At 41.1% G+C, this 27,208-nt stretch overlaps 1 protein-coding gene and 1 long non-coding RNA gene across 2 annotated transcripts in view; one reads left to right on the top strand and one right to left on the bottom strand.

Moving 5' to 3' along the window:
• Positions 1-255: 255 nt before the first annotated feature.
• On the bottom strand, positions 256-24,943 carry LOC116741818. Its single transcript, XR_004346273.1, has 2 exons — positions 24,791-24,943; positions 256-6,025 (listed from the first exon to the last, which is right to left on the bottom strand). It is a non-coding gene; the product is annotated as an uncharacterized LOC116741818 (long non-coding RNA).
• The window catches only part of SLAMF1 (signaling lymphocytic activation molecule family member 1), a 32,337-nt gene continuing 29,295 nt past the window's right edge, over positions 24,167-27,208 (top strand). The window contains 2 exon segments of the mRNA XM_032608871.1: positions 24,167-24,710; positions 24,712-24,748. Of these exon segments, the coding sequence (XP_032464762.1) occupies positions 24,666-24,710; positions 24,712-24,748 (82 nt within the window). The 5' untranslated portion in view covers positions 24,167-24,665.

Below are 27,208 nucleotides of genomic sequence, written 5' to 3'. Positions count from 1 at the left end.
TCGGCACCGATCCTCTGTGCGGGAATCTCTCCGCTTTACCCTCTGCACCCTTGTTGCTGCGCTCTCCTCCGTGGCTCCGAAGCTTCCCCCCCGCCATCCCCACCCCCATCTCCGCCAGTGAAGGGCCTTCCGAGTGTGTGGAAACCTTTCCTCCTTCACAGCTCCCTCCCGGAGGCACAGGTCCCATGCCTATTCTTTTGTCTCTGTTTTTTCTTTTTTCTTTTGCCCTACCTAGGAACGTGGGGAGTTTCTTGACTTTTGGGAGGTCTGAGGTCTTCTGCCAGTGTTCAGTAGGTGTTTTGTAGGAGTTGCTCCACATGCAGGTGTATTTCTGACGTATTTGTGGGGACGAAGGTGATCTCCACGCCTTACTCTTCAGCCGTTTTGAAGGTCTTTCCATTTATGATAAAGGGATGAACAGCCAGAGAAAGAGGTGGAGGGCGAGGTCGGGGAGGGTCCAGAGTCCAGGAGCTTCTGTCACCGTGGAGTTTAGGGTCCGCCACTCTCCCAAATTGTGGATGGGTTCCCCAACCCGGAAGTTCTTGGAACCCCTTTATTTAGGGTTTTTATGGAGCTTCCATTAGGCACTACTGATTAAATCCTTGTCCATCGGTAACAGCTCAATCCCCTGCCCCTCTGCCCTCCGTGGAGGCTGGATCAACAGATATTTGTAATGGAGTTCCTGGCAGGACTTTTCCAAATGCCTCTCATTTAGAGCTACAAGAAAGAGACCTCACATTCTAAATAGAGCTGCAAATAAATCATGGATAGCACAATGTCTAGGTTTAGTCATGGGTGACTGAACTGACTTTGCTACCCCAGCACTCTTCATCCCCCTTCTATATAAGCAGAAGACTAGGGAGAGAAGAGAAAATCATCAGGATCAAGACTGTTGGAGTTTGGAGAGACCTGTGACTTTCTCCTCCCCTCCTCAGGAGTGTGGTCCCCTTTCCACAATGCCAGATGAAGGGGGCCCTGAAAGTACTACATGTGAGATTTAAGATGTGCAAAGGAAGTGTAGATTAACATCTTACTCTCTAGTTGGGCAGTAGGTCCATTGATCTTCCCTGAGGTAGAAACACAACATTGGAGCTAGATGAAGAAGCAGCCTGTACACTTACTCCTTGACATGTATGAGCTTCCACAGTGGACTCTGCAGACAGTACCAGGTTTCAGTTGTCTTGCCACCTTGGCCACTAGGAAGGCAGGTCTCAGAAGCAGGAGGTTGTATGGTACATCATCAGTGGGAGTTGAGTCGGGGAAGGGCAGGAAGAGGCAAAGCCAGAGAACATCTCCCACATCAGCACTCTTCAGTGGAGAACTCCTCACCCCCACCACTGCCAAGACATTCAAACCCATGCTCCACCAAAGAGCCAATATTCAGATATCTGTCAGAGAAGGCATCTACAGTGGATTAGTATTATCCGGAGAAACAGAGATAACCAAAAGAAGCCAAGTAACTAAGAAAGAGTTTGGCCCTTTCCTCCCTGACCTAAAACCACTTGAGAAGCTGGAAATGGGCGAGGTAAAATAGGAGGGGTGTGGGGGAGTTTAAACCATATCCCCCTCCCTATTATAGACTTTTTGGACCATGAGGCAAGCCTGAGCTGGAGTGACAGGAAGAGGTTAAAGGGGAGTTTTATATTGAACTGTACTGTTAAGTTACTAGAAGTGATGAAAATGAAACAGGTATTTTCCCAAAACATCCTTAAGTGACAGAAGGCAGCTTGACATAGTCCTGATGTAAATGGGGGGAAAGGCACATTCTTTGATATTAGTGTCCAAACAACCAAGTTCAGACTATTTTAAAAAGTGGTTATATATATTTATTGAGCAGCTGCTATGATTCAAACACCATTCTAGATATAGCATGTAGAAAGACAGACACAGTTCTTGCCTTCATGCAGATTACATTCTACTCTTAGTTCCCCACCAGGGATCATACCTGTGCCCCCTGCACTGGAAGTGTAGAGTCAGCACAAAGGAAAATTGGTAATTTAATTTCAATTATGACAATGCGACAGGTGTCAGATATGACAACTGCTAGACAGATGAGCTTGTGAGAGCTGAGCATATGCAAACCAGGATGACTGGATCTGGTTTTGAGGGTCAGAGAGAGCTTCCCCTTGGAATCAGAGGCTGAAAAATGAGCAGACATTAGATAGGTCAGGGACGGGTGTGTGGAGGAGCCTTTAAGAAAGAGGAAAGGAACATGAAGCAGGGATGCTCTGGAAGAAAAAACTAACCTGGCTGCTGGAGAGGTCTGAATTTAAAAGTATCTAAAATAAGCTATTGCCACATTTCTAGGTGGAAAATAGAGAGCTATCTTGGGTAGTGGCTCTTGAAAAATAAACCCGTTCTCAAAGAATCAAATGTTCCTTAGCACAATAATTCTGGGACTTTAATTTCACAAAAGTCAGGGTCAGATCAATAAGAAAAGTCTTATTTTTCTGGGACTTCCCTGGTGGTCCAGAGGTTGGGACTCCACACTTCCAGTGCAGGGGGCGCAGGTATGATCCCTGGTAGGGAACTAAGATTCCATATGCCACACAGCACCCCCCCTCAAAAAAATCTAATTTTCTAATGTGACTGATGTCTGCTTATTTCTTAGGAATACTAGTGAGAAAATCAGCTGCAAAATTTCACTGACAAGGTGACTCAATGAGAATGGAATGGACCCATTTTCTCCCTCACCCTTTAGACTAGAATTTACCTTTCTCCACTTCAAAATCAACTTTGATTGAGCAAAGGAGAATTTCAAGCAATGTCAGGGCAAAGCCAGGGCATTTGTATTTGCAAAAGATGAGAAAGGACTGAAAGGGCAGAAACTGTGCCTCGTGTATCAGCTGGTTGTATGCAAGACACCCAAACAAAAAAGGTGGGAGAGAATCTCACTGAAGGGTTTTGGAGTAAATTGAAGAATCAAAAGAAAAGCTAAACACTGGCATCTAGGTGGCAAGATTTAATGGGCAAATTTTTAGGGTTCCCCACCAAGGTGAATCAGCTTCGCTTGCAGACTTTGTGACATTCTGCTTTATATGGAAATTCTTATGACCGCTGTTTTTGCTAAAGTTCCTTGGGCTTTTGAGATCCCGTGGACAATTCAGTAAAGAAATTTATATACATCCATAGTAGGCTGGGGTGTTCTTTTTATGAGAAAAACCGGAAAGGCAGGAGGTACTCTGAAAAGACCCAGTGATCCCTCTCCAATCTCTTGTGAGGGCTCTGGAGAGGTGAGGCTGGAGGAGAATCAGCCCCATCCTCTTATGAACTTCCAAGTAGAGTCGGAGATAGTTATTGGTACCATCGGACAGATCCATAGACCAGCACCTATAGAGACACTGCTCTAATTCCCACCTCCTCCTGCCTTGCATGAGCACCAAAGATACAAAACTGAATTCAGGAAACCATAATTCATGAGAAGCTTGCCACTCCTGAGATTCAGAATGAGAGAAGACCAGTGTGTCTGGGAAAGCTAGAGAAAGTGTAGCAGGAGACAAGACTGATGGGGTAACAGGGACCATATCATGCAGGGTCTTGGGAATTTTATCCTAAAAACATTAGCAAGCCATTGCTTGGCTTTGAGCAGGAAAGTTGCACAGCCAGTTTTGTGCTTTGATAGGTTGTTCTCGCTGATGTACGGGAAATTTCAAGGATGTTACAGGTATTGATAGAAGTGTTTCTATGTGAAATTTCTGCAGGGTGATTTGGCAAGTTAGAAAATTGTGAAATTTGAAATATTTCATTGAAAAATTCTGAATATTAATTTGGTTTTATTTTATAAAATTTTTTCTAGATATGGGATAATTAATGTAATGCAATACCAAGGTTTTATAGGTAGATGTGTGGGCCTCAGAAATGATCCTGATAAATATATATACTTATATAAATTTTATTATGTATTTATATATGATAATAAAATAATATAAATATATTTATATGCTAAATAATCGTATATTTCTATACAAAGGGGAGAGAAAATAGGTTCAAAGTGTTGTGGCTCAAATGGATAAAATTAGGGAAGGATCTGAAACAAAACTTTAAAAGTCAGTATTTTCTCCCAGTCACTATTTCTCATTATCTTTCCTTATTGGAATATTACATACGTTCTGAAAAGTGCTTGGTAAATTTCTACAAAGTAAACATGCCTGTAAAATTAGCACCCAGACCAAGAAACTTGCATTTAACTTTTAATAAATGTGAGGGATAAATTCTATTGTGACACTGTTCTCAGAGAAAATGAGATGAGCACGTAATGTTGGTAGATGTCCTCCCCATTCTCCTTGACTGCCGAGCAAATGTTCATGCAAGCACGTACGCCTTCACCTTCTTCCCATACATCTGATTACAAATATGTCCTCTCTTCCATGATCAAACCATTCTCTGGGTGGTAGAGACTCCTAATTGCTTATTAAATAAATATTTATCTTCCTTTTTTTTCTCAAACTAACAAACCCTGATGTTTAGTTGGATGTGTTCTGTTCATCTAAAGGGTGCATTTCCCAACTCCTTTACACATAGCTAAGTTTTAGCCATTGCTATATAAGCAGAAATTGTGTGGGATTTCTGAGAGTGAATGGGAAAGTATTTTTCATTTCTTCCTTCATCCTGCTGCCTGGGACAAAAATGAATGGATGGAGCTTCAATAGCCATCTTGGACCATGAGAACAAGCGTTACAATATAAGGATAGTAGAACCACCATATCCTAGAGCTATCCCAGATATTCTAGAGATATCCAAAGAATCACCATACTAAAATAAACTGCCTACCTCTTGTCTTCTTTTAGTTTAGTTGAGGAAATAATAAACATGTACCTTGCTTAAAGCACTCTTTTTCAGCCTTCTTCAACTCATCTAATCCTAACGCTAACTGATTTGCCATGTGTAGCCTCAAATGGATTTACCTTCTTCCCAAGAGGAACCAACTAAAAGTTACAGCCAACTCTTGTACACGGAAGTCACGTCATGGTTACTGACTTTTCTGAGTTCAGTTGTCCAAATGATAATTATTCTTCTTTTATTTCTCTGTATTATAGACCGAGCTCACTTGTGGATAGAAATTCTAAATAAAATATTAACAAATGGAATTCCTTAACCCAATAAGATATACCATAGGTTTATCCCAGGAATGCAAAGATGGTTTCACTTTGAACAATCTATTTATGCAATCACAATGGCTCATTAAAGGGGAAAAAGCATACAATCACTTCAATAAACAAAGAAAAGATGTAAAAATTTTATGACAATTAAAAAAATCAACCTAGTAGATGACAATCCCCTTAATAGAATGAGAATTTCACACCCCCCTCAAATAGTAGATGTTAGCAAAAATGGCAGAGTATGGACCTCCGAAAATTCTCTCATCTGTAAAAGCAATGAGAAAACTGGGGGTGGGGGTGGGGGTGGGGAATGATCAGAATCAACTTTTTCAGAATTCTAGAAATTAACCAAAGGCTTACAACAATTCAAGGAATGTTTATTCAAGAAAAATGGCTGAATCCCAGTAAGAACAGCGAGCTCTGTGGCATTTTAACTTGCCCCGTTCCCACTCCACTCTAGCCTCTCTCTTGCCTTTAAAACCAAAAGTCCACAATCATGGTGAAAACTAACAGCCTGGAAGCCACTGGAGGGGTAGAAAGGGATTGGAACTCTTTCAAAACCTCATTCCCAGAGAACTGTCATTATTTGATCTGTCTGGTGGTTCCTTGAAAGACCCCATCTACAAGCCTGTCTTTATTAAACCTGGCTAGAAAATCACACAGTGTGAAAGTCTTTCCCCTGGGGGTGTTTGTCAAAAACAATAGAGGTAATTAATTAATTCTGCAGCTCTATGAGGTGTGGATAACAGTGTTCTTCTTACCATTTTTCTGTCAAATCAATCAAGAAGAGAAGAGGGCTGTCATGAATAACAGATAAGTAGGGACTACAGGTTGGCTGTGGCTCTGGATGGTCTGTCCCAAAAATGTCTTTCCATTCCAGTTCCCAGGCAATAGGAGCAGCTCCTTTCTTTTCTGTGCTATATTCTCTGGTAGAGGGCAGAAATCAGAGCAGAAGGGTCTTTTTAAAACACAAGTTTGACTGTGACATCTCCATGCCTACAATCTTCAAGGATAAACTGTTTAGAGGGCCTCAAGGTTACTAATTAATGTCTACATGACTTGGCTTCTGTGGATGTCTCTTGTCTATTTTGTAACCTGGCTCCTCCCTTGCAACAAGTGCTGTAACCTTCCTGAACTACTTGCAGTTCCCCAAACTCACTCAGCACCTTTGCTCAATCTTTTGTACTTCCTGGAATCTCCCCTCCCCCTCCTTGTTTGCCTAACAAACTCCTACTCATTTGTTAAGATTCAAACTAATTGTTGCTTCTCCAAAGCCCTCAAACCACTTCTTAGGGATGAGTTTCTCTCTTTCCTCATACATCACCTCTTTCCATACCCTGTGTGATGGAGATGATTATTACAGAGAAGACTTGGAAATCATCAGCAGGGAAGCCCAGAAAATTTGCATTTCCCATATTTTCTTCAATCTTAGAAGACCAAGAGAGGGAAGTGATATACCCAAGGCCACGTAACAAGTTACCAGCAGAGTTGAGGCTAGAAGTCAAAAATGTTCTCTCCTTCCTTTGGGATTTCCTGATGCCCACTAGGCACTCCCTTGGGCTCGACCCATTACCTATTTTATGTTCATAAAGGTCTCCTGGATTCTCCCAGACCCCAGAGCACTGAATTCTGCAGGGTCTGCTAAGATGGGAAAATTGAAGGGCCTATTGGTACCTAGAGAAAGCACTGGAATGGACATGTTTGGTATCCATGTTTATACTTAAGACCTGGAACCACACATGATGGGAGCCTCTGGAAGGCTGCATGGTATGAGGGAAAGAGCATAACCTTTGGAGCCAGACAGTCTTGGGATTGAGTTCCAAATCCACCAGTTTTAGAACTTCAGGAAAAGTAAACTTTCTAGTCTCAGTTTCCTCATGTAAAACAAGTGGATGATCTTTTCACCAGGATTAAATAGGATAACCTCAATAAATCATTCAGAACAAGGTCTTAGCCTAAGTTTTTCCAAATGTAGAATAAAAAGGAATTGATTACATGATCTCTGTGCCCCCAAATAATACCTTCTTTCTATTCTTCTTGCTTTTATCAATTTTCCCATTCAGGTCTGTGGACTCCACGGAAACCCTGCCCATGGGTGTGACCTGCACAACAGAGATCTGGCTCTCAGAGGAAGTGAAGAGGGGTCAGGAGGTACCTGGGGAAATGTAAATTTGGTGGCTTAATAGGACTTCTCTGGGTCTAATGATTTCCAAGATGCCACTGAGGTAAAATTTCAGTGATGATGTGGAGAGGAGAGGCCAGCTCTACCTCAAAGAATGGTTGCAATTAGTGTGTTCATTCCACAAACACTTTTAACACCTACTGTATAGTAGGCATTGTTAAATTGGGGAAACACAAATATAAATAGAGCAAAATGAAACTCAGTTAGGGAATGGGTACACTGACCCAAGAGACCTGATTTCTGGTCATGGCTTTAAAAAACTGGCCACGTGGCTTCTGGCAAATCCCTCAGAGGTGGTAACCTCTAAACCTCAGCTTTCTGAGCGTGAGATGAGGAAGTCTGAAAGGTGGCTTCTAAGGTTTTTCTCCAGATTATACCTCTCCTCTGAAATTCAGCTCTATATATTCAAGTACTCCTTGGAAATCTCCATCTGGGTGAACCAAAACCACTTCAACTGTACCTATCCCAAACCAACAAAGTAATCTTATGCCCTTGCTCCTAATTTTGATCCAAAGTTATCTCCATCTCCTATACTTCCTATCTTAGAGAATGACATTGCTATATGCCTGGAAACTACACCATAAGTCTAAACGTCACTTTAGAGGTCCTTCTCCTTTAGACCCCATATCCTAACAGTAACCAAACGCTACCAAACCCAACTATAAAATGTCTGCAATGGACCTCCTTCTCTCCCACCTCATTGCCACTTCTTAGTGGAGACCATTTTTTCTGCTAATCATTTCCCAGCCTCTAGTTTTACCTAAATTTCTCCCACACTATGGCAAAGTAAGCTTTCTAAACAGAAATATGACCTGGTCACTGACCAACTTAAAACTTTTGGTGGCTCCCATCAAGAGGATGAAAGCCTTTCCAAGAATGTTTTTAACCCTTTGTATGTGAAAAGGAGCTTTGATCAGGTGGGAAGAGGGACATTGCCTCCTGTTAGAAGGCCTAGGTTCACTAGGTCAAGTATCATTAGGAATCAGTGAGAGAAAAGAACAATAGGAAGGGGAGGGAAGTAGCAAATATTGAGTGACCATGCTATATCAAATACTGTGCTTTATATACCCTATGTTGTTTTAACATTCAAAAAATATATGCTATATCTTAGGTCAGTTCTTCCCAACATAGACTGAGATGGAGATGTGTATGCAGGAAATTTGTTGGGGAGTACTTGTGGAATCAATGCCTGTGGGAAGCAAAGGATGTAGGACTGAGCAGACAAAGGAGTTGAACTCTGAATGCAGTTACAGCAAAAACTTCAGTTGGCTCCATGAGGAACTCTTGACCTGGGATGCTCCTGAAGGGCTGCTCTAAACTGAGGCAGAGGGACTGGTCTTCTATATCCTTTCATTGACCAACTGAACAGTTGTTAGATGTGGGTGGCCTTCAGGGAAGGGACTGGCTGAGGGCAGCTCCGGAAGTGGGACTCAGCTGAGAGCTGTCAGTCACCAATGCTTCCAGCAACTGGGGAATGATTGCTTTTGTTCGAGGAGGTCTGAGCAGCACATTACAGTATATACTAGGTAACTGGTAGTGCACTATATTATAGGTAGAAAAGCTGCGTTCCATCAACAAGGTGACTTATCCTAGAGGTTATACAAGTAGTGAGTGAAAACTCTATGGTTCAAATTCATATTTTTCTGATCCCATTCTCCTTTGACTACATACACCTTTGCAATTTGGAAAAAAATTTCCACTAGTGTAAAGTCAAACTCGAACCCTCAGGTACTTGGGTGGCAGTATAAGCTGTCACACACATTAATCCTTTGAGGAAGAATTTGAGCAACAGTGAGGTCAAGTATTGAAAGTCCTAGATACAAATACCATACAATATCACTTACATGTGGAATCTAAAAAACTGCTAAAAATGAACTTATTTACAAAACAGAAGCAGACTCACAGACTTCAAAAACAAATGTATGTTTACCAAAGGGGAAACTTGGGGTAGAGGGATAAATTAGGAGTTTGGGATTAACATATATACACTACTATATATAAAATAATCAACAGGGACATACTGTATAGCACAGGGAACTCTACTCAATATTCTGTAAAAACCTACATGGGAAAAGAATCTGAAAAAGAGTGGATATATGTACATGTATAATTGAATCACTTAGCTGTGCACCTGAAACTAACACAACATTGTAAATCAACTATACCCCAATATAAAATAAAAATTCAATTGAAGAAAAAGAAAGTCCTAGATAGAGATTTCTGAGAAAAGACAGAGTAAGAATCAGGACCTGTGGAGACTCGATGTAAAACTGAGGACAAGGAAAGCAGAACCATGCTTATGGCATGCCCAGAATGAGTCTTTGTAGAAAACTGGCAGCTGAAAATGTTAGCAAGGCAGCAATCACAGACCTGGACCAGTGGCCAGAAATGTCCTGGGAGATGGAGAGCTCAAAGGGCTAATGGGAGTGGAACAGAGGGAGGGGGAGAAAGAGGGAGCCTAAGGTCAAAATGGAGGCAGCTCCTAAGAAAAGGACAGGAAGTACTAAGGAAGTCAAGAGTCATAGATACTTATGGATAGATATATAGAATACAGGGTACAGAGTCCAGAAAGAATGTGATAGAATGAGGGCATAGGGTCATAGCCGTTCTCTTCCCCTGATCTCTCCTTATGTGGCCTTCTTGTCCCTAGACATTAAGGGCTTTGATAATGGCTTTGCTAGGAAGCATGTATTCCAAGCCAGTGTGGCAGGAGGTGGTAGAACTTATATTCAAGTGCTATAATTGTCACTTATTTACTGTGTGACCTCAAGCAAGTTATTTAACTCTCTAAGCTTCAATTTCCTCATCTGTCAATTGGGGATAATAATTGTAATGTCTAGGCCTGGTGCAGAGCTCATGGGAGAAATAAGCTGTTTCTATTTTAGAATTCTCATATTCTTCCACGCCCATGACCTAACACACCTGTGTGGACAAACCAAATTTAGAACCCAGGCTCTTAAAGTAGATTCTTGTATTTTAAAGAGTTCAGTAAACAACACAGGAAGCAATATGATTGTCTGTCTTTCTCCCAGCCTTCTGTCCCAGTGTGGGTCTCCCCAAGGGGGAAGAGTGGACACTTTGGAATTCAGGGGGGAACATCTGCAGAAGTTCCTGCTGTCGGCTCTAGCTGGTGGGAAATTTGAGAAGGACAGCTGGAGCTCAAGTTGCCATCTGAGCAAGTAGGACTTAATATCTCAGCCACTTGAGGCCCAATGAGACCAAGATTCAGCATTTTAATGTCTGTTTCCCTGCTCTGTCATCAGAACTGGGAGCTATGAGCCATGCTTCCTAAATATAAGACAACATAGATAGAGGCCTCCTCTTTTTTTTTTTTTTAGAGGCCTCCTCTTAATTGACTTATTCATGCCCAGAAAAATATCATAGGATGGGAACTTCTCCTTACTGTTTTAACTCTGTTATCTTGCTTAATAGCACAAAGTTTAGAAACAGAAAAACTAAAGAAGGCAACCTCTGTCTTCAGGTACAGTCTGTACTTCTTTTACCCCATAGAATGCCTTCCAAAACCTAACAATTTAAACAATCCTTTGCTCTTCCTTTGCTCTCTTTTCAAGGCAAGATAATTAACATGAAATTCTTTAAGAAGTCTCTGTTCACAAACGAAGCAACACATATAAAAATACATTTTATGTATTATGCTAAATTAAAAAAACACAAAACTGTTTGCACACCAGTCATTTTAGTTACATATGTGCTTATAGAATAAGTAGTCCACTGAGGCAAGAAAATACTTAACTTAAGTCACTGCACAGTAAGGAGTATTCCTCCCACTGTCTCCACCCTGTCTTGATTGTAATTATTTGGAAGTAGCCCAACTATCAGACGTTTACTTATGATGATACCCAAAGGCATTTTTGACTTGAAATTGCTTAATACAGCAAAGAATAAATTGAGCTGACCAACCCACACTACAATGAGAACCCTATAGGTATTTTATACAGTTACAGTTAAAATAAAAAATAAATGCAATTATTATACTGTGTGATTTTGATACTGACTTCAAATCCTCCCACACATGAATTTTGCAAAACTGAATCAGGTGTGGCTATGGGTTCAGTTCATATTTTCATTCTGCTTTACATTTTCAGTTCTGATTCATATTTTATTTTATTGTTCTTATTCTGTTTTATACACTGATATTTTTCTTTATCAAATATGATGGTCTGTGCTGAGAATTTTCAATTGTTTTATAACAGGGCTTTTAAATACTGATTGCAGAAGATCTACATTTCTGTCTTCAATTGCTAAAAGTTCTTAATGGTCCATGATGTGCTTTGTCTCTAATTTACGCTGCAGATTTACCATTGGTCTTATGAAGAAACCCAGGAATGACATCCCTTTCTGGGGTGCCTGAGGCATTCTGTTCCAGGTGTCTGAGTATTGCCCTTGATCTTGACCACAAGTAGTACTTCCTGTGCATCACCTGCTGCAGCTACATGAGGTTTGTCATTTAATCACTTATGCCTACTTTCCAGAAATAATGAAAATGACAGATGCCAAATGCAGTGTGGCCACCATACTCCAGACACTGCACTGAACACCTTACTTGCATTAGTGTCATTTAGTTCTCCCAACAGCCCTGTGAGATGGTTCATCTTAACTCTGTTACTGCTGAAGAAAGAAAGGCTTAGAGAGATTAAAAAACTTGCCAAGGTCACATGATCTATAACTAATAGACTGGGGACTTAACCCCAGGTCTCCCTGACCACAGAGCCAGAGTTCTGAACCAGTCACTCTAGTACCTTATAAACAAAGATTTACATGAGATTTGCAAACTTGAAAACAGTTGTGACAAGATTGGAAAACTATGGAAGATTTTATTTTCTTTCTTTTAAAATTTTCTTCACTGCTGTGAAGAATTTTCTTCACTGCTTCTTCATTTGCAATTTTTAAAAGAGGAGATAGAACCCTAATATTTAAAAATCCCATATTCTAAATGTCCTGCTCTTAACTAGAAATGATATCTGATAAAGTAATTTGAGTGGTGGATAATTAAATGTGTTAGTCCTTGTATGATTACATCATTAAAGGATGTTTGGAGTCATTATGTTTAAAGCCAACGGAATGGTTTTCTCAGGGTAGTGTTGGGGCAGGCAAGTGGATGGAGAAAAGGAAGTTACTGGACACTTCCTCTACCATGTTTCATCTGGGGCTGTCCCCACAATTCATTGCACTCTCCAGTGATCTCAGCTAGAGTTCTTCACTGAAGCTTATTAGTCTATAGCTTGTTGTTTTGTTTTTGTTTGTTTGTTTGTTTGCCTTTAAGAGCCCTTCTTTTATTGGGAAATAAATGCAGAGTCAAATAGGTGGACCAGCCAACATCTGTATTTCTGGGGGCTAAGAGGAAGGAGTCTGACTTTCTCAGAACTCAGTATCCTAGTTTCCCTATCCCTCTTGCCTGGACTCACTTCAAGTCAGCCCACTTCTTTGGCATGACAGCACAGGAATCCCTGTTCTGGGCTGCATACATGACCCATGAGCATCTCAGAGGATCATTGAATGACTTCGTGGAGCATGCAGCCCTCATTCCCCAGCTGTCTCTGTCTCCCAGGGAAGGCTTGGTTGGTTGGGGACTGGAACTATTCAGAGACAAAGGAGAATCCAGCTCTGTGCCAGCCTTTTCAGGAAGAGTGTTCAGTGGATATACCAAAGAGTCTTCTAGAATGGCCAAAGATGCAGCCTTGGTTTGAGCCTTGTACAGAGGGAAGAACAAGGCTGAATGTGGTTAGTCAGTGTTTCTAGGGTACTTCGCAAATTATTGTCATATTTACCACTCTTGTCTAAGAAGGTAGATCAGAGTTGTGGGAGGTAGTTTTTGGTACACAGAAATGGTTTGAGGTTGGTGACTCAACAGTCATGGTTACTGGCCCCTAAATGCTGTTCCTTCCTAGAAGGTGTGGAATGGTAAGGACACTTCCCTCTCTCAAGTGGCTTATGGCAACAGAAAGCAAGCTAGCAAACTACGTGGCTTGCCATGTAGGGTAATTTGAGGGACATTAAAAAGTACCCCCAACCCTACCAAGAATGTTTCTCAAAGAGCTGTGGAGACTGCGGGGACATGAGAAGTTCAGGGTCAAGTCCCAGGAAGGCCCCAGAAGGGGAGAGATTCCACATATTGGCTCTGGGGTCTGGAAGGATGGCAGGAGCATCAGGAAAGTGACAAGGGTTCGGGGAGAAAATCCTCAGATTACAGATGCTCATGAATCTCTCTCCTCAACCTCCAAACTCCAGTGCTCTGAACCAGATCTGAACCCTGGAGGAGGCACTGATGTGGGAAACCTGGTAAAAGCCTTGGAGTGGGCTTTCTGAGTAGTACAGATTGGGTAAGGTCTGGAAGGCACTGCCAGTGGGCATCATCACAGGCCATACTGGGCTATGTCCCCAGCTCCCTTCCTTGAGCCTGGGCACAGCTATCTGCTCAGGAAGGTGACTTCCTGAATTCTCAGGGGAAAGATGCTGGATAAAACCTGGGCCTAGATCTGAGAGAGAGCCACCTCATAGTCTCATTTTCGCCCCCATCTCCTCTCAACCTTGCAACCCCAGCCCACGGCAGGGCTGTTTGGTACACTGGTCTGCTCAGCCTCCATATCAGACACCTGTCCCCATGGGCTTCCTCATCTCACCCGGCAGGGCTGACCCCAGGGTATTTTTCCCAGTGCTTTCCCCAGGCCAGTTTTAGACCCTGCAATCAGATCTCCTAGGAGATGTTTCAGAGTTTGGGGGAATTTTATACTTTCATTTTGTTTTTGTGGGGTTTTTGTTTTTTGATTTTCTTTTACTTATCCAGATAAGTGTACTCATCATGGGCTCCAAGTGGCCAGGTGGTCTGTACTGCTTCACTGTGGGGCTGGCTTATATTATAGGGACCTCTGGTCAGAGACCGTGATGAGAACCGTCATTGGCTGGGAAGATGGGGATGCTCAGGGGCAGCTCAGACCCAGGCACCTTCAGGCAGGTCACTTTGCCATCCTAGGCCTTAAAATGTCAGAAGAGAGAGCAGCAAGTCTCAGGGGGATATCTAGACTCTCTTGTTTAAGAACAGGAGATGACCTCATTGTGCAGCCTACCTGAGATTGTTTAGGGAGGGGTTTTTCCCACAGACACATGTCCTCTTTGCTCTCAGGAAGGGGTTCCACATAGCCAAAGGGAAGGAAGTGGTGCTTTGTCACAAGTGATGAAGGTGTGGGTCAGGAAATAGTGCCGACCCGGGATGCTCTTGTTGCCTGTACATTTCTCTGTGCCAGATGGAATGTTCCACGGATAATGGGTTATTGACCAACACAAGTTTGAAGATTGGTTAAGGTTCTTGCCAGTGTAATAAGTGGTATGGTGAGTGGATAGAGCACTAACTCTGGAGTCAAATTAGGATTGAATCCAATCCTCCCATTTTTTTGGCTATGAGCCATTAGATAAATTATTTAGCAGCTCTGTTCCTCAATCTGTAAAATAGTGATAAATATGCCTGCTTTTTACTATCACAAAGATTAATGGAATAATGTATGTGGAGGCCCTGGACATTTAGGAAGTTGAGTTAGCAGAAGTTTCCTCTTCCTACCTTCTTGAATATTCATGGGGGAAATTAGTACACTCCAGGGGAAGAGAAAGACGTCTTGACCCAGAGTCAGGATTCCCAAGTTTGGTTCAGACCCTGCCTTACACCACCACCAGCACTGCCTCCTTCATAGGGCTGCTGTAAAGATCAAATAAGCCTTTGAAAACGGCTTTGTAAATTCAAGGCATTGTCACCTGTGTATCTTTTGTTGTTGGTCTGCCAAAGTCTGTTCTTTATAGCTGATGAAGCAGCTTGATGTACCAAGTATAATAACTGCAAACCTCAGGTTAGTCACCTTGCCTCTTAGGTCCTGTAACTGTTCCCTGGGGCTGCTATAACAAATTACCACAAACTTGATGGCTTAACTGTAGGATTTTGTGGATATTCTTTATCAAATTGAGAAGTTCCCCACTATTTCTAGCTGGTCAAGAGTTTTTATCAAGAAAAACTGTTCAGTTGGTAAATGATCTACCTGGGTGCTCTGGAAGTTTAATCTTCTGTGATCTCTAAGAGTAAAGGAGAAAAAAGAGCTTCTAGATTTGTGCAGGAGGACCTTCAAGATGGCGGAGGAGTAAGACAGGGAGATCACTTCCTCCCCACAAATACATCAAAAATACATCGACATGTGGAACAACTCCTACAGAACACCTACTGAACGCTGGCAGAAGACCTCAGACTTCCCAAAAGGCAAGAAACGGCCCACGTACCTGGCCATGTGGCTGACAGGGTCTTGGTGCTCCAGCCGGGTGTGAGGCCTGAGCCTCAGAGGTGGGAAAGCTGAGATAAGGACATTGGTTCACCAGAGACCTCCCGGCACCATGTGATATCATCGGTGTGAGCTCTCCCGGAGATCTCCATCTCAATGCTAAGACCCAGCTCAACTCAATGACCAGCAAGCTACAGTGCTGGACACCCCATGCCAAACGACTAGCAAGACAGGAACACAACCACACCATTAGCAGAGAGGCTGCCTAAAATCATAACAAGGTCACAGGCACCCCAAAACACACCACCGGATGCAGTCCGGCCCACCAGAAAGACAAGATCAGACTCATCCACCAGAACACAGGTACCAGTCCCCTCCACCAGGAAGCCTATACAATCCACTGAACCAACCTTAGCCATTGGGGGCAGACACAAAAAACAACGGGAACTATGAACCTGCAGCCTGCAAAAAGGAGACCCCAAACACAGTAAGTTAAGCAAAATGAGATGACAGAAAAACGCAGCAGGTGAAGGAGCAAAGTAAAAACCCACCAGACCAAACAAATGAAGAGGAAGTAGGAAGTCTACCTGAAAAAGAATTAAGAGTAATGATAGTAAAGATGATCCAAAATCTTGGAAATAGAATGCAGAAAATACAAGAAATGTTTAACAAGGACCTAGAAGAACTAAAGAGCAAACAATGATGAACAGCACAGTAAATGAAATTAAAAATTCTCTAGAATGAAAAAATAGCAGAAAAATTGAGGCAGAAGAATGGAGACGTGACCTGGAAGATAAAATAGTGGAAATAACTACCAAAGAGCAGAAAAAAGAATGAAAAGAATTGAGAACAGTCTCAGAGGCTTCTGGGACAACATTAAATGCACCAACATATGAATTATAGGGGGCCCAGAAGAAGAAGAGAAAAAGAAAGAGATTGAGAAAATATTTGAAGAGTATATAGTTGAAAACGTCCCTATTATGGGAAAGGAAATAGTCAGTCAAGTCCAGGAAGCACAGAGAGTCCCATACAAGATAAATCCAAGGAGAAACATGCCAACACACAAATTAATCAAACTATCAAAAATTAAATACAAAGCAAAAATATTAAAAGCAGCAAGGGAAAAGCAACAAATAACACGCAAGAGAATCTCCATAAGGTTAAGAGCTGATCTTTCAGCAGAAACTCTGCAAGCCAGAAGGGACTGGCAGAACATATTTAAACTGATGAAAGGGAAAAACCTACAACCAAGATTACTCTACCCAGGAAGGATCTCATTCAGATTTGACAGATACATTAAAATCTTTACAGAGAAGCAAAAGCTAAGAGAATTCAGCACCGCTAAACCAGCTTTACAACAAATGCTAAAGGAACTTCTCTAGGCAGGAAACACAAGAGAAGGAAAAGACCTACAAAAACAAACCCAAAACAAGAAACTGATAATAGGAACATACATATTGATAATTACCTTAAATGTAAATGAATTAAAGGCTCCAACCAAAAGACATAGAATGGCTGAATGGTACAAAAACAAGACCCGTATATATGCTGTCTACAAGAGACCCACTCCAGACCTAGGGACACATACACACTGAAAGTGAGGGGATGGAAAAAGATATTCCATGCAAATGGAAATCAAAGAAAGCAGGAGTAGCAATTCTCATATCAGACAAAATAGACTTTAAAATAAAGACTATTACAAGAGACAAAGAAGGACACTACATAATGATCAAGGGATCAATCCAAGAAGAAAATATAACAATTGTAAATATTTATTCACCCAACACAGGGGCACCTCAATACATAAGGCAACTGCTAACAGCCATAAGAGGGGAAATCAACAGTAACACAATCATAGTAGGGGACTTTAACACCCCACTTTTACCAATGGACAGATCAACCAAAATGAAAATAAATAAGGAACCACAAGCTTTAAATGACACATTAATCAAGAAGGACTTAATTGATATTTATGGGACATGCCATCCAAAAACAACAGAATACACTTTCTTCTCAAGTGCTCATGGAACATTCTCCAGGATAGATCATATCTTGGGTCACAAATCAAGCATTGATAAATTTAAGAAAATTGAAAGTATATCAGGTATCTTTTCAGACCACAATGCTAGGAGACTAGATATCAATTATAGGAAAAGAAAACTGTAAAAAAATACAAACACATGGAGGCTAAACAATAGCTAAAAATAACCAAGACATCACTGAAGAAATCAAGAGGAAATCAAAAAATACCTAGAAACAAATGACAATGAAAACACGATGGCCCAAAACCTATGGGATTCAGCAAAAACGGTTATAAGAGGGAAGTTTATAGCAATAAAATCCTACCTCAAGAAACATCTCAAACAAACAACCTAACCTGACACCTAAAGCAATTAGAGAAAGAGGAACAAAAAACCCCAAAGTTAGCAGAAGGAAAGAAATCATAAAGATCGGATCAGAAATAAATGAAAAAGAAATGAAGGAAACAGTAGCAAAGATCAATAAAACTAAAAGCTGGTTCTTTGAAAGATAAACAAAATTGATAAACCGTTAGCCAGACTCATCAGGAAAAAAGGGAGAAGACTCAAATGTACAGAGTTAGAAATGAAAAAGAAGTAACAACTGACACTGTAGAAATACAAAGGATCATGAGAGATTACTAAAAGCAACTATATGCCAATAATATGGACAACCTGGAAGAAATGGACAAATTTTTAGAGAAGCACAACCTTCAGGCACTGAACCAGGAAGAAATAGAAAATATAAACAGACCAATCACAATCACTGAAATTGAAACTGTGATTAAAAACCTTCCAACAAAAAAAAGCCCAGGACCAGATGGCTTCACAGGCGAATTCTATCAAACATTTAGAGAAGAGCTAACACCTATCTTCTCAAACTCTTCCAAAATCCAGCAGAGGGAGGAACACTCCTAAACTCATTCTACGAGGCCACCATCATCCTGATACCAAAACCAGACAAAGATGTCACAAAGAAAGAAAACTACAGGCCAATATCACTGATGAACATAGATGCAAAAATCCTCAACAAAATACTAGCAAACAGAATCCAGCAGCACATTAAAAGGATCATACACCATGATCACGGGGGGTTTATTCCAGGAATACAAGGATCCTTCAATATATGCAAATCAATCAATGTGATACACCATATTAACAAACTGAAGGAGAAAAACCATATGATAATCTCAGTAGATGCCGAAAAAGCTTCAGACAGAATTCAACACCCATTTATGATAAAAACTCTCCAGAAAGTAGGCATAGAGGGAACTTACCTCAACATAATAAAGGCCACGTATGACAAACCCACAGCCAACATCATTTTCAATGGTGATAAACTGAAACCATTTCCACTAAGATCAGGAACAAGACAAGGATGTCCACTCCCACCAATATTATTCAACATAGTTTTGGAAGGTTTAGCCACAGCAATCAGAGATAAAAAAGAAATAAAAGGAGTCCAAATCAGAAAAGAAGTAAAGCTGTCACTGTTTGCAGATGACATGATACTATACATAGAGAATCCTAAAGATGCTACCAGAAAACTACTAGAGCTAATCAATGAATTTGGTAAAGTGACAGGATACAAAATTAATGCACAGAAATCTCTTGCATTCCGGTACACTATTGATGAAAAATCTGAAAGAGAAATTAAGGAAACACTCCCATTTACCATTGCAACAAAAAGAATAAAATACCTAGGAATAAACCTACATAGGGAGACAAAAGACCTGTATACAGAAAACTATAAGACACTGATGAAAGAAATTAAAGATGATACAAACAGATGGAGAGATATACCATGTTCTTGGATTGGAAGAATCAACATTGTGAAAATGACTCTACTACCCAAAGCAATCTACAGATTCAATGCAACCCCTATCAAACTACCAATGGCATTTTTCAAAGACCTAGAACAAAGAATTGCACGATTTGTATGGAAACACAAAACACCCCGAATAGCTAACGCAATCTTGAGAAAAGAAAAACGGAGCTAGAGGAATCACGCTCTCTGATTCAGACTATACTACAAAGCTACGGTAATCAAGAAAGTGTGGTACTGGCACAAAAACAGAAATATAGATCAATGGAACAGGATAGAAAGCCCAGAGATAAACTCACATACGTATGGTCAGCTTATCTTTGATAAAGGAGGCAAGAATATAGAATGGAGCAAAGACATCCTCTTCAATAAGTGATGCTGGGAAAACTGGACAACTACACGTAAAAGAATGAAATTAGAACACTTCCTAACACCAAACACAAAAATAAACTCAAAATGGATTAAATACCTAAATGTAAGGCCAGACACTATAAAACTCTTAGAGGAAAACATAGGCAGAACACTCCATGACATAAATCACAGCAAGATCTTTTTTGACCCACCTCCTAGAGTAATGGAAATAAAAACAAAAATAAACAAATGGGACCTAATGAAACTTAAAAGCTTTTACAATGCAAAGGAAACCATAAACAAGACGAAAAGACAATCCTCAGAATGGGAGAAATATTTGCAAATGAAGCAACTGACAAAGTATTAATCTCCAAAATTTCCAAGCAGCTCATGCAGCTCAATATCAAAAGAAGAAACAACCCAATCCAAAAATGGGCAGAAGACTTAAATAGACATTTCTCCAAAGAAGATATACAGATTGCCAACAAATACATGAAAGGATGCTCAACATCACTAATCATTAGAGAAATGCAAATCAAATCTACATTGAGGTATCACCTCACAGTGGTCAGAATGGCCATTATCAAAAATTACAAACAATAGAGTAAGCTGTGACAAAGTGAGAGAGTGGCATGGACATATATACACTACCAAACGTAAAATAGATAGCTAGTGGGAAGCAGCCACATAGCACAGGGAGATCAGCTAGGTGCTTTGTGACCACCTAGAGGGGTGGGATAGGGAGGGTGGGAGGGAGGGAGACGCAAGAGGGAAGAGGTATGGGAACATATGTATATGTGTAACTGATTCACTTTGTTATAAAGCAGAAACTAACACACCATTGTAAAGCAATTATACTGCAATAAAGATGTAAAAAAAGTTACAAACAATAAATGCTGGACAGGGTGGGTAGAAAAGGGAACCCTCTTGCACTGTTGGTGGGAATGTAAACTGATACAGCCACTATGGAGAACAATATGGAGGTTCCTTTAAAAAGTAAAGTTAGAACTCCCATATGACCCAGCAATCCCACTACTGGGCATATACCCTGAGGAAAACCATAATTCAAAAGAGTCATGTAACACAATGTTCATTGCAGCACTATTTACAATAGCCAGGACATGGAAGCAACCTAAGTGTCCATTGACAGATGAATGGTTAAAGAAGATGTGGCACATATACACAATGGAATGTTACTCAGCCATAAAAGGAAACGAAATTGAATTATTTGTAGTGAGGTCGATGGACCTAGAGACTGTCATACAGAGTGAAGGAAGTCAGAAAGAGAAAAACAAATACTGTATGCTAACACATATATATGGAATAAAAAAAAATGGTTCTGAGGAACCTAGGGGGCAGGACAGGAATAAAGACGCAAACATAGAGAATGGACTTGAGGACACGGGGGTGGGGAAGGGTATGATGGGACGAAGTGAGAGAGTGGAATGGACATATATACACTACCAAATATAAATAGATAGTAGTGGGAAGCAGCTGCATAGCACAGGGAGATCAGCTTGGTGCTTGTGTCCACCTAGAGAGGTGGGATAGGGAGAGTGGGAGGGAGACGCAAGAGGGAGGGGATATGGGGATATATGTATTCATATAGCTGATTCATTTTGTTATACCGCAGAAACTAACACAATAATGTAAAGCAATTATACTCCAATAAAGATGTTAAAAAAAATAAAAGATTCGTGTAGAGGGAAGAAAAAAATCTGTTCAGTTTTGTCAAATTATTTTTCTGTGTCTATTAATGTGATCATGTGATTCTTCTTCTTAGCCTGTTGGTATGATGGATTAATTGTTTTCCAAATGTTAAACCAGTCTTGCATACCTGAGATAAATCCCACTTTGTTGTAGTATATAATTCTTTTTGTACGTTGTTGGATTGGAGTTGCTAATGTTTTGTTGAAGAGTTTTCTGCCTATGCACATGAGAGTTATTTGCCCGTGGGGTTTCTTTCCTTGTATAGTCTTTGTCTGGTTTTTGTTATTAGAATGAGTTAGAGTGTGGAAAATAATGAGTTCAGAAGAATTCCCTTTACTTCTATCTTCTGAAAGAGATTCTAGAGAACTGGTATGATTTCTTCCATTAAATGTTTGGCAGAATTCACCAGTAAGCCCATCTGGAACTGATGCTTTCTGCTTTGGAAGGCTAATTAATTATTGATTCAATATATTAATAGATGTAGACCTATTCAGATTGTCTATTTCATCCTGTGTGAGTTTTTGGCAGGTTGTGTCTTTCAAGGAGTTGTGGTCCATTTCATTTAGATTTTCAAAATTTGTGGGCATAGAGATGTTCATAGCATTTTCTTTATTATCCTTTTAATGTTATGAGGTTGGTAGTGATGTCCCCTCTTTCATTTCTAATATTAGTAATTTGCATCCTCTTTTTTTCCTTATTTAGCCTGGCTACAGATTTATAGATTTTGCTGACCTTTTCAGAGAACCACATTTTGGTTTCATTGATTTTCTCTATTGATTTCCTATTTTCAATTTCATTTCTTACTGTTCTAATATTATTATTTCTTTTCTTCTGCTAACTTTGGATTTAATATGCTCTTCTTTTTCTAGTTTGATGAAGTGGAAGCTTCAATTACTGACTTTAGTCCCTTATTCTTTTCTAATACATGCATTCAATGCTATAAATTTCTTTCTAAGCACTACTATTGCTATATCCCACACATTTTGATAAGTAGTGTTTTCATTTTGTTCAAAATATTCAAAAATTTCTCTTGAGATTTCTTCTTTAATCTATCTTATTTAGAAGTGTGTTGTCTAATCTCCATATATATTGAAGTTTTCCATTTTTTTCTGTTGATTTCCAGTTTTATTCCATTGTGGTCTAAGAGCAGACATTGTATGACTTGTATTCTTTTAAATTTGTTAAGGTGTGTTTTTATGGCCCCAAAGGTGGTCTATGTTGCTGGAATGTTCCATGTGAGCTTGAGAAGAATGTGTGTTCTGCTGTCGTTGGATGAAGTAATCTATAGATGTACATTTATACAGTTGATTGGTGGTGGAATTGAGGTCAATGATGTCCTTACTGATTTTCTGCCTGTTGGATTTGTCTGTTTCTGCTAGAGGGGTGTTGAAGTCTCCAATTATGACAGAGGATTTATCTCTTCCTCCTTGTAGTTCAAACAGCTTTGCCACGCATATTTGAAGCTCTGTTGTTAGGCACATACATGTTAAGGGTTGTTATGTCTTCTCGGAGAATTGACCCCTTTGTCTTTATGTAACATCTTTCTTTATCCTGATAACTTTCCTTGCTTTGATGTCGGTAGATCTGAGTTTCTGAGCTTTATTATTTCCTTCTCTATAAAGGAACTTCTTTTAACATTTCTTACAAGTCAGAACTACTGGCAACAAATCCCTCCATTTTTGTTTGTCTGAAAAAGTCTTATGTCTCCTTCACTTTTGAAGGGTAATTTCACAGGGTACAGAAAATTATAGGTTGGTGTTTTTTCCTCAACACTTAAATATTTTACTCCACTCTCAATTCTTGCTTGCAGTTCAATTTGTTTAAGTTAAATAAATGTGGAGACATTTTGAAGACATATATCGTGACCTCACTTGCTCTTCAGCAACACTACTGACTTTACGCTGAATAAGATGACAGTTTTTTAAGTACTAGAAAATACTTCCTCAATTTTTTGTGCATTTCACAGTGACCTGATATTTTATTTCCACCACAGAGATACAATAGATGTAAATGTTCTAAGAGCATAGAGAATAGTAAAATGTAAAATAATTAAGAAGTAATGAGTTTTTATTCCCTTAGTTTTTGATATAATTTATTTAATTGTAAGTTTATATAATTCAATTTTTAATAATGTAATGTTTATCAATAACCAGCTCATAAGGTTTCTGAAAATTTAACAATTGGCTCTCATGAGTTGGTAGGTGCTGGCTCCAGCACACCACTGGGTAGTGCTGTGGGGAGGGTAGTTGGGTGTCAGGTGTTTGAGTGTGTGTGTGGGGGGTGATGAGAATAAAGAGCTCTTTCGCATATATCACCAGTTCTTATTACCCTTGTCCTCTTAGGGAGGCCCATTGGAAAGTGCCTTTGACCTGTTAAAATGGACTTTCAGTTTCCTTGTGAGCCAATAATAGCATCTTTCCCATGTTTCATATTTATAGCTTAACTTATGGAAAAGCACAAGATCTTTCTTCTGTCAAATCTAGTCCCTTTTCCTCAACAAAAAATTAGTTACAAATTCTAAAATAAGGCAGCCCCTCCAAACACAGCACAGGGCTCACTAAATTCTACCACAATATAGGCAGCAGGGAAATTGGGTTTCTGCCAGCTGACCCACCCTTGCCCACCCCCATCTCTCTGTGACTTTGGCACCAGGACCTGACTGCATGGAGAGGTGTTCTCTGAAATTATGGAACAAATCGGAAGTAAAAGGTCCATCAGCTCATTAAAGGTCAGTCATCCAAGTTCAACTTTGAACTAACACATCCAAATTTGGGGTGGCCTGACATGACTACATCTTTTTCTTTGTATAATAAGAGTTACCAGACAGAACCGCCCAGAGAGTCTTAACATCCCTTTCCAGAAGACAGCTAAGAAAGGGGAGTGGGGAGCACATTTCTGCCCAAGAGCTGGGGTTTTGACCACAGCCTTGGGTGAGTACACAGCTCCCTTCTCGGCCTCTTGCAGTCAAAGCACCTGATTTTTGACTTCTTGGGAACAGCAGAGTGACTTAAGCCTGAAAGGAGATGAGCAATCCTCGAGGCACAGGCAGAAAAGTCCCCAGTGAGACAGGAAGCCTACTGGTTCCTGATGCATAAACTAGACAGTAGAGGCAGCACTTGCCTGACAAAGAGCTCACTCTGCCGTGGCGTCTGCTAGCAGCTGCCGGGCTCCTTCACCGGCTCCCTTCCCTCTCTCACTGGGCTGATGGATCCCAAGGGGCTCCTCTCCTTGAACGTCCTGCTGTTTTTTCCTTTCCTCCATAGCTTTTGCGCTGAGCTGCAGAACAGGTGAGTGCTCATCTGTCTGAGGGCTTTGGTCCCACTGATTACCTGCCAGGAATCAGCTGTAGCCCACGGATGGAGAGAAGATGCAGGGGTGGTGGGTGTTTTTCGGCTGCCTCTTCCTCAGAGACTGACTCTGAGTTCTTCCTGCCTTTTTAAGAGGAAGGAACATTGTGAGTTACTGGGGTCCTGGCTTCTGAGGCTAAGCCCCACCAGTCCTAGTTTCCAAGGAAACCAGGAGCTCTAAGCCAAAGACACTGGTCACATTCTAGACCAGCCTCTCTGGGTGAGAGGCTCCAGTCAAAGTCCTGGCTGAGAGGTTGGTTTTGCATGAGTATCCTTCTGGCAAAGACCCAGGCTAAGGGAATGAGCTGTAGGGATGGAGCTCTGGGAGAATATTACTCCTACAACCCTGTCCTGGATGGGGATCCTCACACACACAAGCAGACAAACGAAAAACATGATCCACCTACATGAAAAGGCTGTAGTGCGAAGAGAGGGTAGAAGTGAAAACCCCAGGCACTGGTTGAGAACAGATAGTGGCCACAGTGTTGTCATAATGGTGGCTACTTTCCTGGAAGAGAAGGTTCCAAGGCAGCAAGAGGGGGAGAGGCCAGGATTTTTGGAGCCCAGGGCTGGTTACAGTAAGTGAGAAATGCAAATCAGAAATGCTCAGGGTCAGGGCAGCTCCAGTGTAGGGCCAGACACAAGACAAAGTGTTTGGAGCTGGGCTCTACTCCTGTCTTTCTGGTTTGCTGGTATTCTCTGTTTAGTAATAGCTGAGCTATGAGAAAAGGTGTTTGAGAAAGAAAAAGCCAAGCAAGGGGCAGACTTTGGACTCACTGTGGAGTGGGTGAGAATCTCCTTTCTGCTTAAATGCCTTGGAACTGTGGGAAGCAGTCTGGAGTAGAAGCGGCATTAAGGAAGGGGGGACGTCCTGAGGCTCCGGATGTTCTGTTCTTGGGGTTTTCAAGACCACAAATCCATTATGGACTTTTCCAGGAGAAGCCCAGAGATATGCTAGGATTGTCAGAGGGGCTGCACTTGAGATCTGTCTTTTGCCAGATTCCCAGATGAATAGGCCTTCCTTGGCCCCACTTTTCCTCAGAATCAGGCAGACCCATGGCTCTTGCTACCCAAGGTCTCAGAGAGCAATAATTGCACTGAGGGTTCAGAAAGCCAAACGAAACCACTTTAAGCCATCACAGGGAGAGTCAAACTTTCCTGGGTGCATCCCATTTGTGACTCCACCATTTTTGGAATTCTTCTTAGTGACTATCAGGCGTGATGGGTTTGAACAGTGAGCTGGACTTTTCTATCTCTGTGCTGGCTTGCCTCCTGGCCAGTCTGGCCCTGGCATTTCAGGTTCTGCTGACAGCTGCTGCACGGAAAGCTTTGGAGGTCACTGGTCAGTGAGAAACAGCCCAGCCCCACAGGCATGGCTACCCAATCAGTAGTGTCTCCCTTCCTTGCCTTTGTCTTCTCTGAAATACGTACAAAAATTTTAGTGTTTTTATTTTAAAATATGCACCCTTTTGTGAAACCCCAATAAAACCCAGAAGGAAATGCTTTGCAAATGGGACAGGTCATTCATGACAGATTCACCCAACCAAGAAGCCCCATTCTTGTAAAATCAGTACCTACTCCCTTTCCCATCTCTACTCAGCTGGACTTCCAATTCCCAGTCAAAACTGTAAAAATCAAGAAGTCCACATGTCCCTCCCCCAAGTAAAGTGAATTTTCCATTTCCCCCAATGATACATTTTTTAATAGACTTCAGTTTTTTAGAGCTGTTTTGGGTTCACAGCAAAAGTGAGCAGAAGGTACAGAGATTTCCAACTACCTCCACACATGCACAGCCCCCCCCCCCATTAACAACATCCCCCACCAGAGTGGTGCATCTCTTACAACTGATGAATCTACCCCAGTGGGATTTTTTATTCCTTCATTCAGGTCCTCCTCACATCCTTCACACACATGAGGGGAGAAGTGAGGGACAAGTGGGGGCATCCTAGATTTGGCCCAACCTTGTTGTTCACTGGCCCATTGTACCCCAAGATGCAGATCTAGGCACTTCCATCTCTCAAAAGCTTTAATACTGTGATATAATGCCACTACCTTCACTGTCTCCAGTGTTGGACTGGAAATCAGAACCTCAATGCTATTTGGTTTTATCCATAGATTGCCTTTGAACAATGCCATTCAGCAATGGTCTACTAAGGACACACGATGTGGCTAGCACTATGTGAGGTGTGGGGGAAGTAAAATGAACAACCACAGCCTCTGCCTAGCACTTGACACAGTATCTGTGAGAGCCCTTCCATGAATGTTTGTTGAATGAATAATAATAGTATGTACAGCATCCTTGCTGTATACCAAGCACTGTTGTAAGTGCTTTGTGTGTATTATTCATTTAATTATCATACCAACCCTATGAGATATGTGTAGTTATTGTTACATTATGAT

The sequence above is a fragment of the Phocoena sinus genome, chromosome 1 (genome assembly GCF_008692025.1).
Source record: "Phocoena sinus isolate mPhoSin1 chromosome 1, mPhoSin1.pri, whole genome shotgun sequence".
Taxonomy (NCBI): Eukaryota; Metazoa; Chordata; class Mammalia; order Artiodactyla; family Phocoenidae; genus Phocoena; species Phocoena sinus.
The sequence above is the reverse complement of the archived record's forward strand: the minus strand, read 5'-3'. Positions and strand labels throughout refer to the sequence as shown.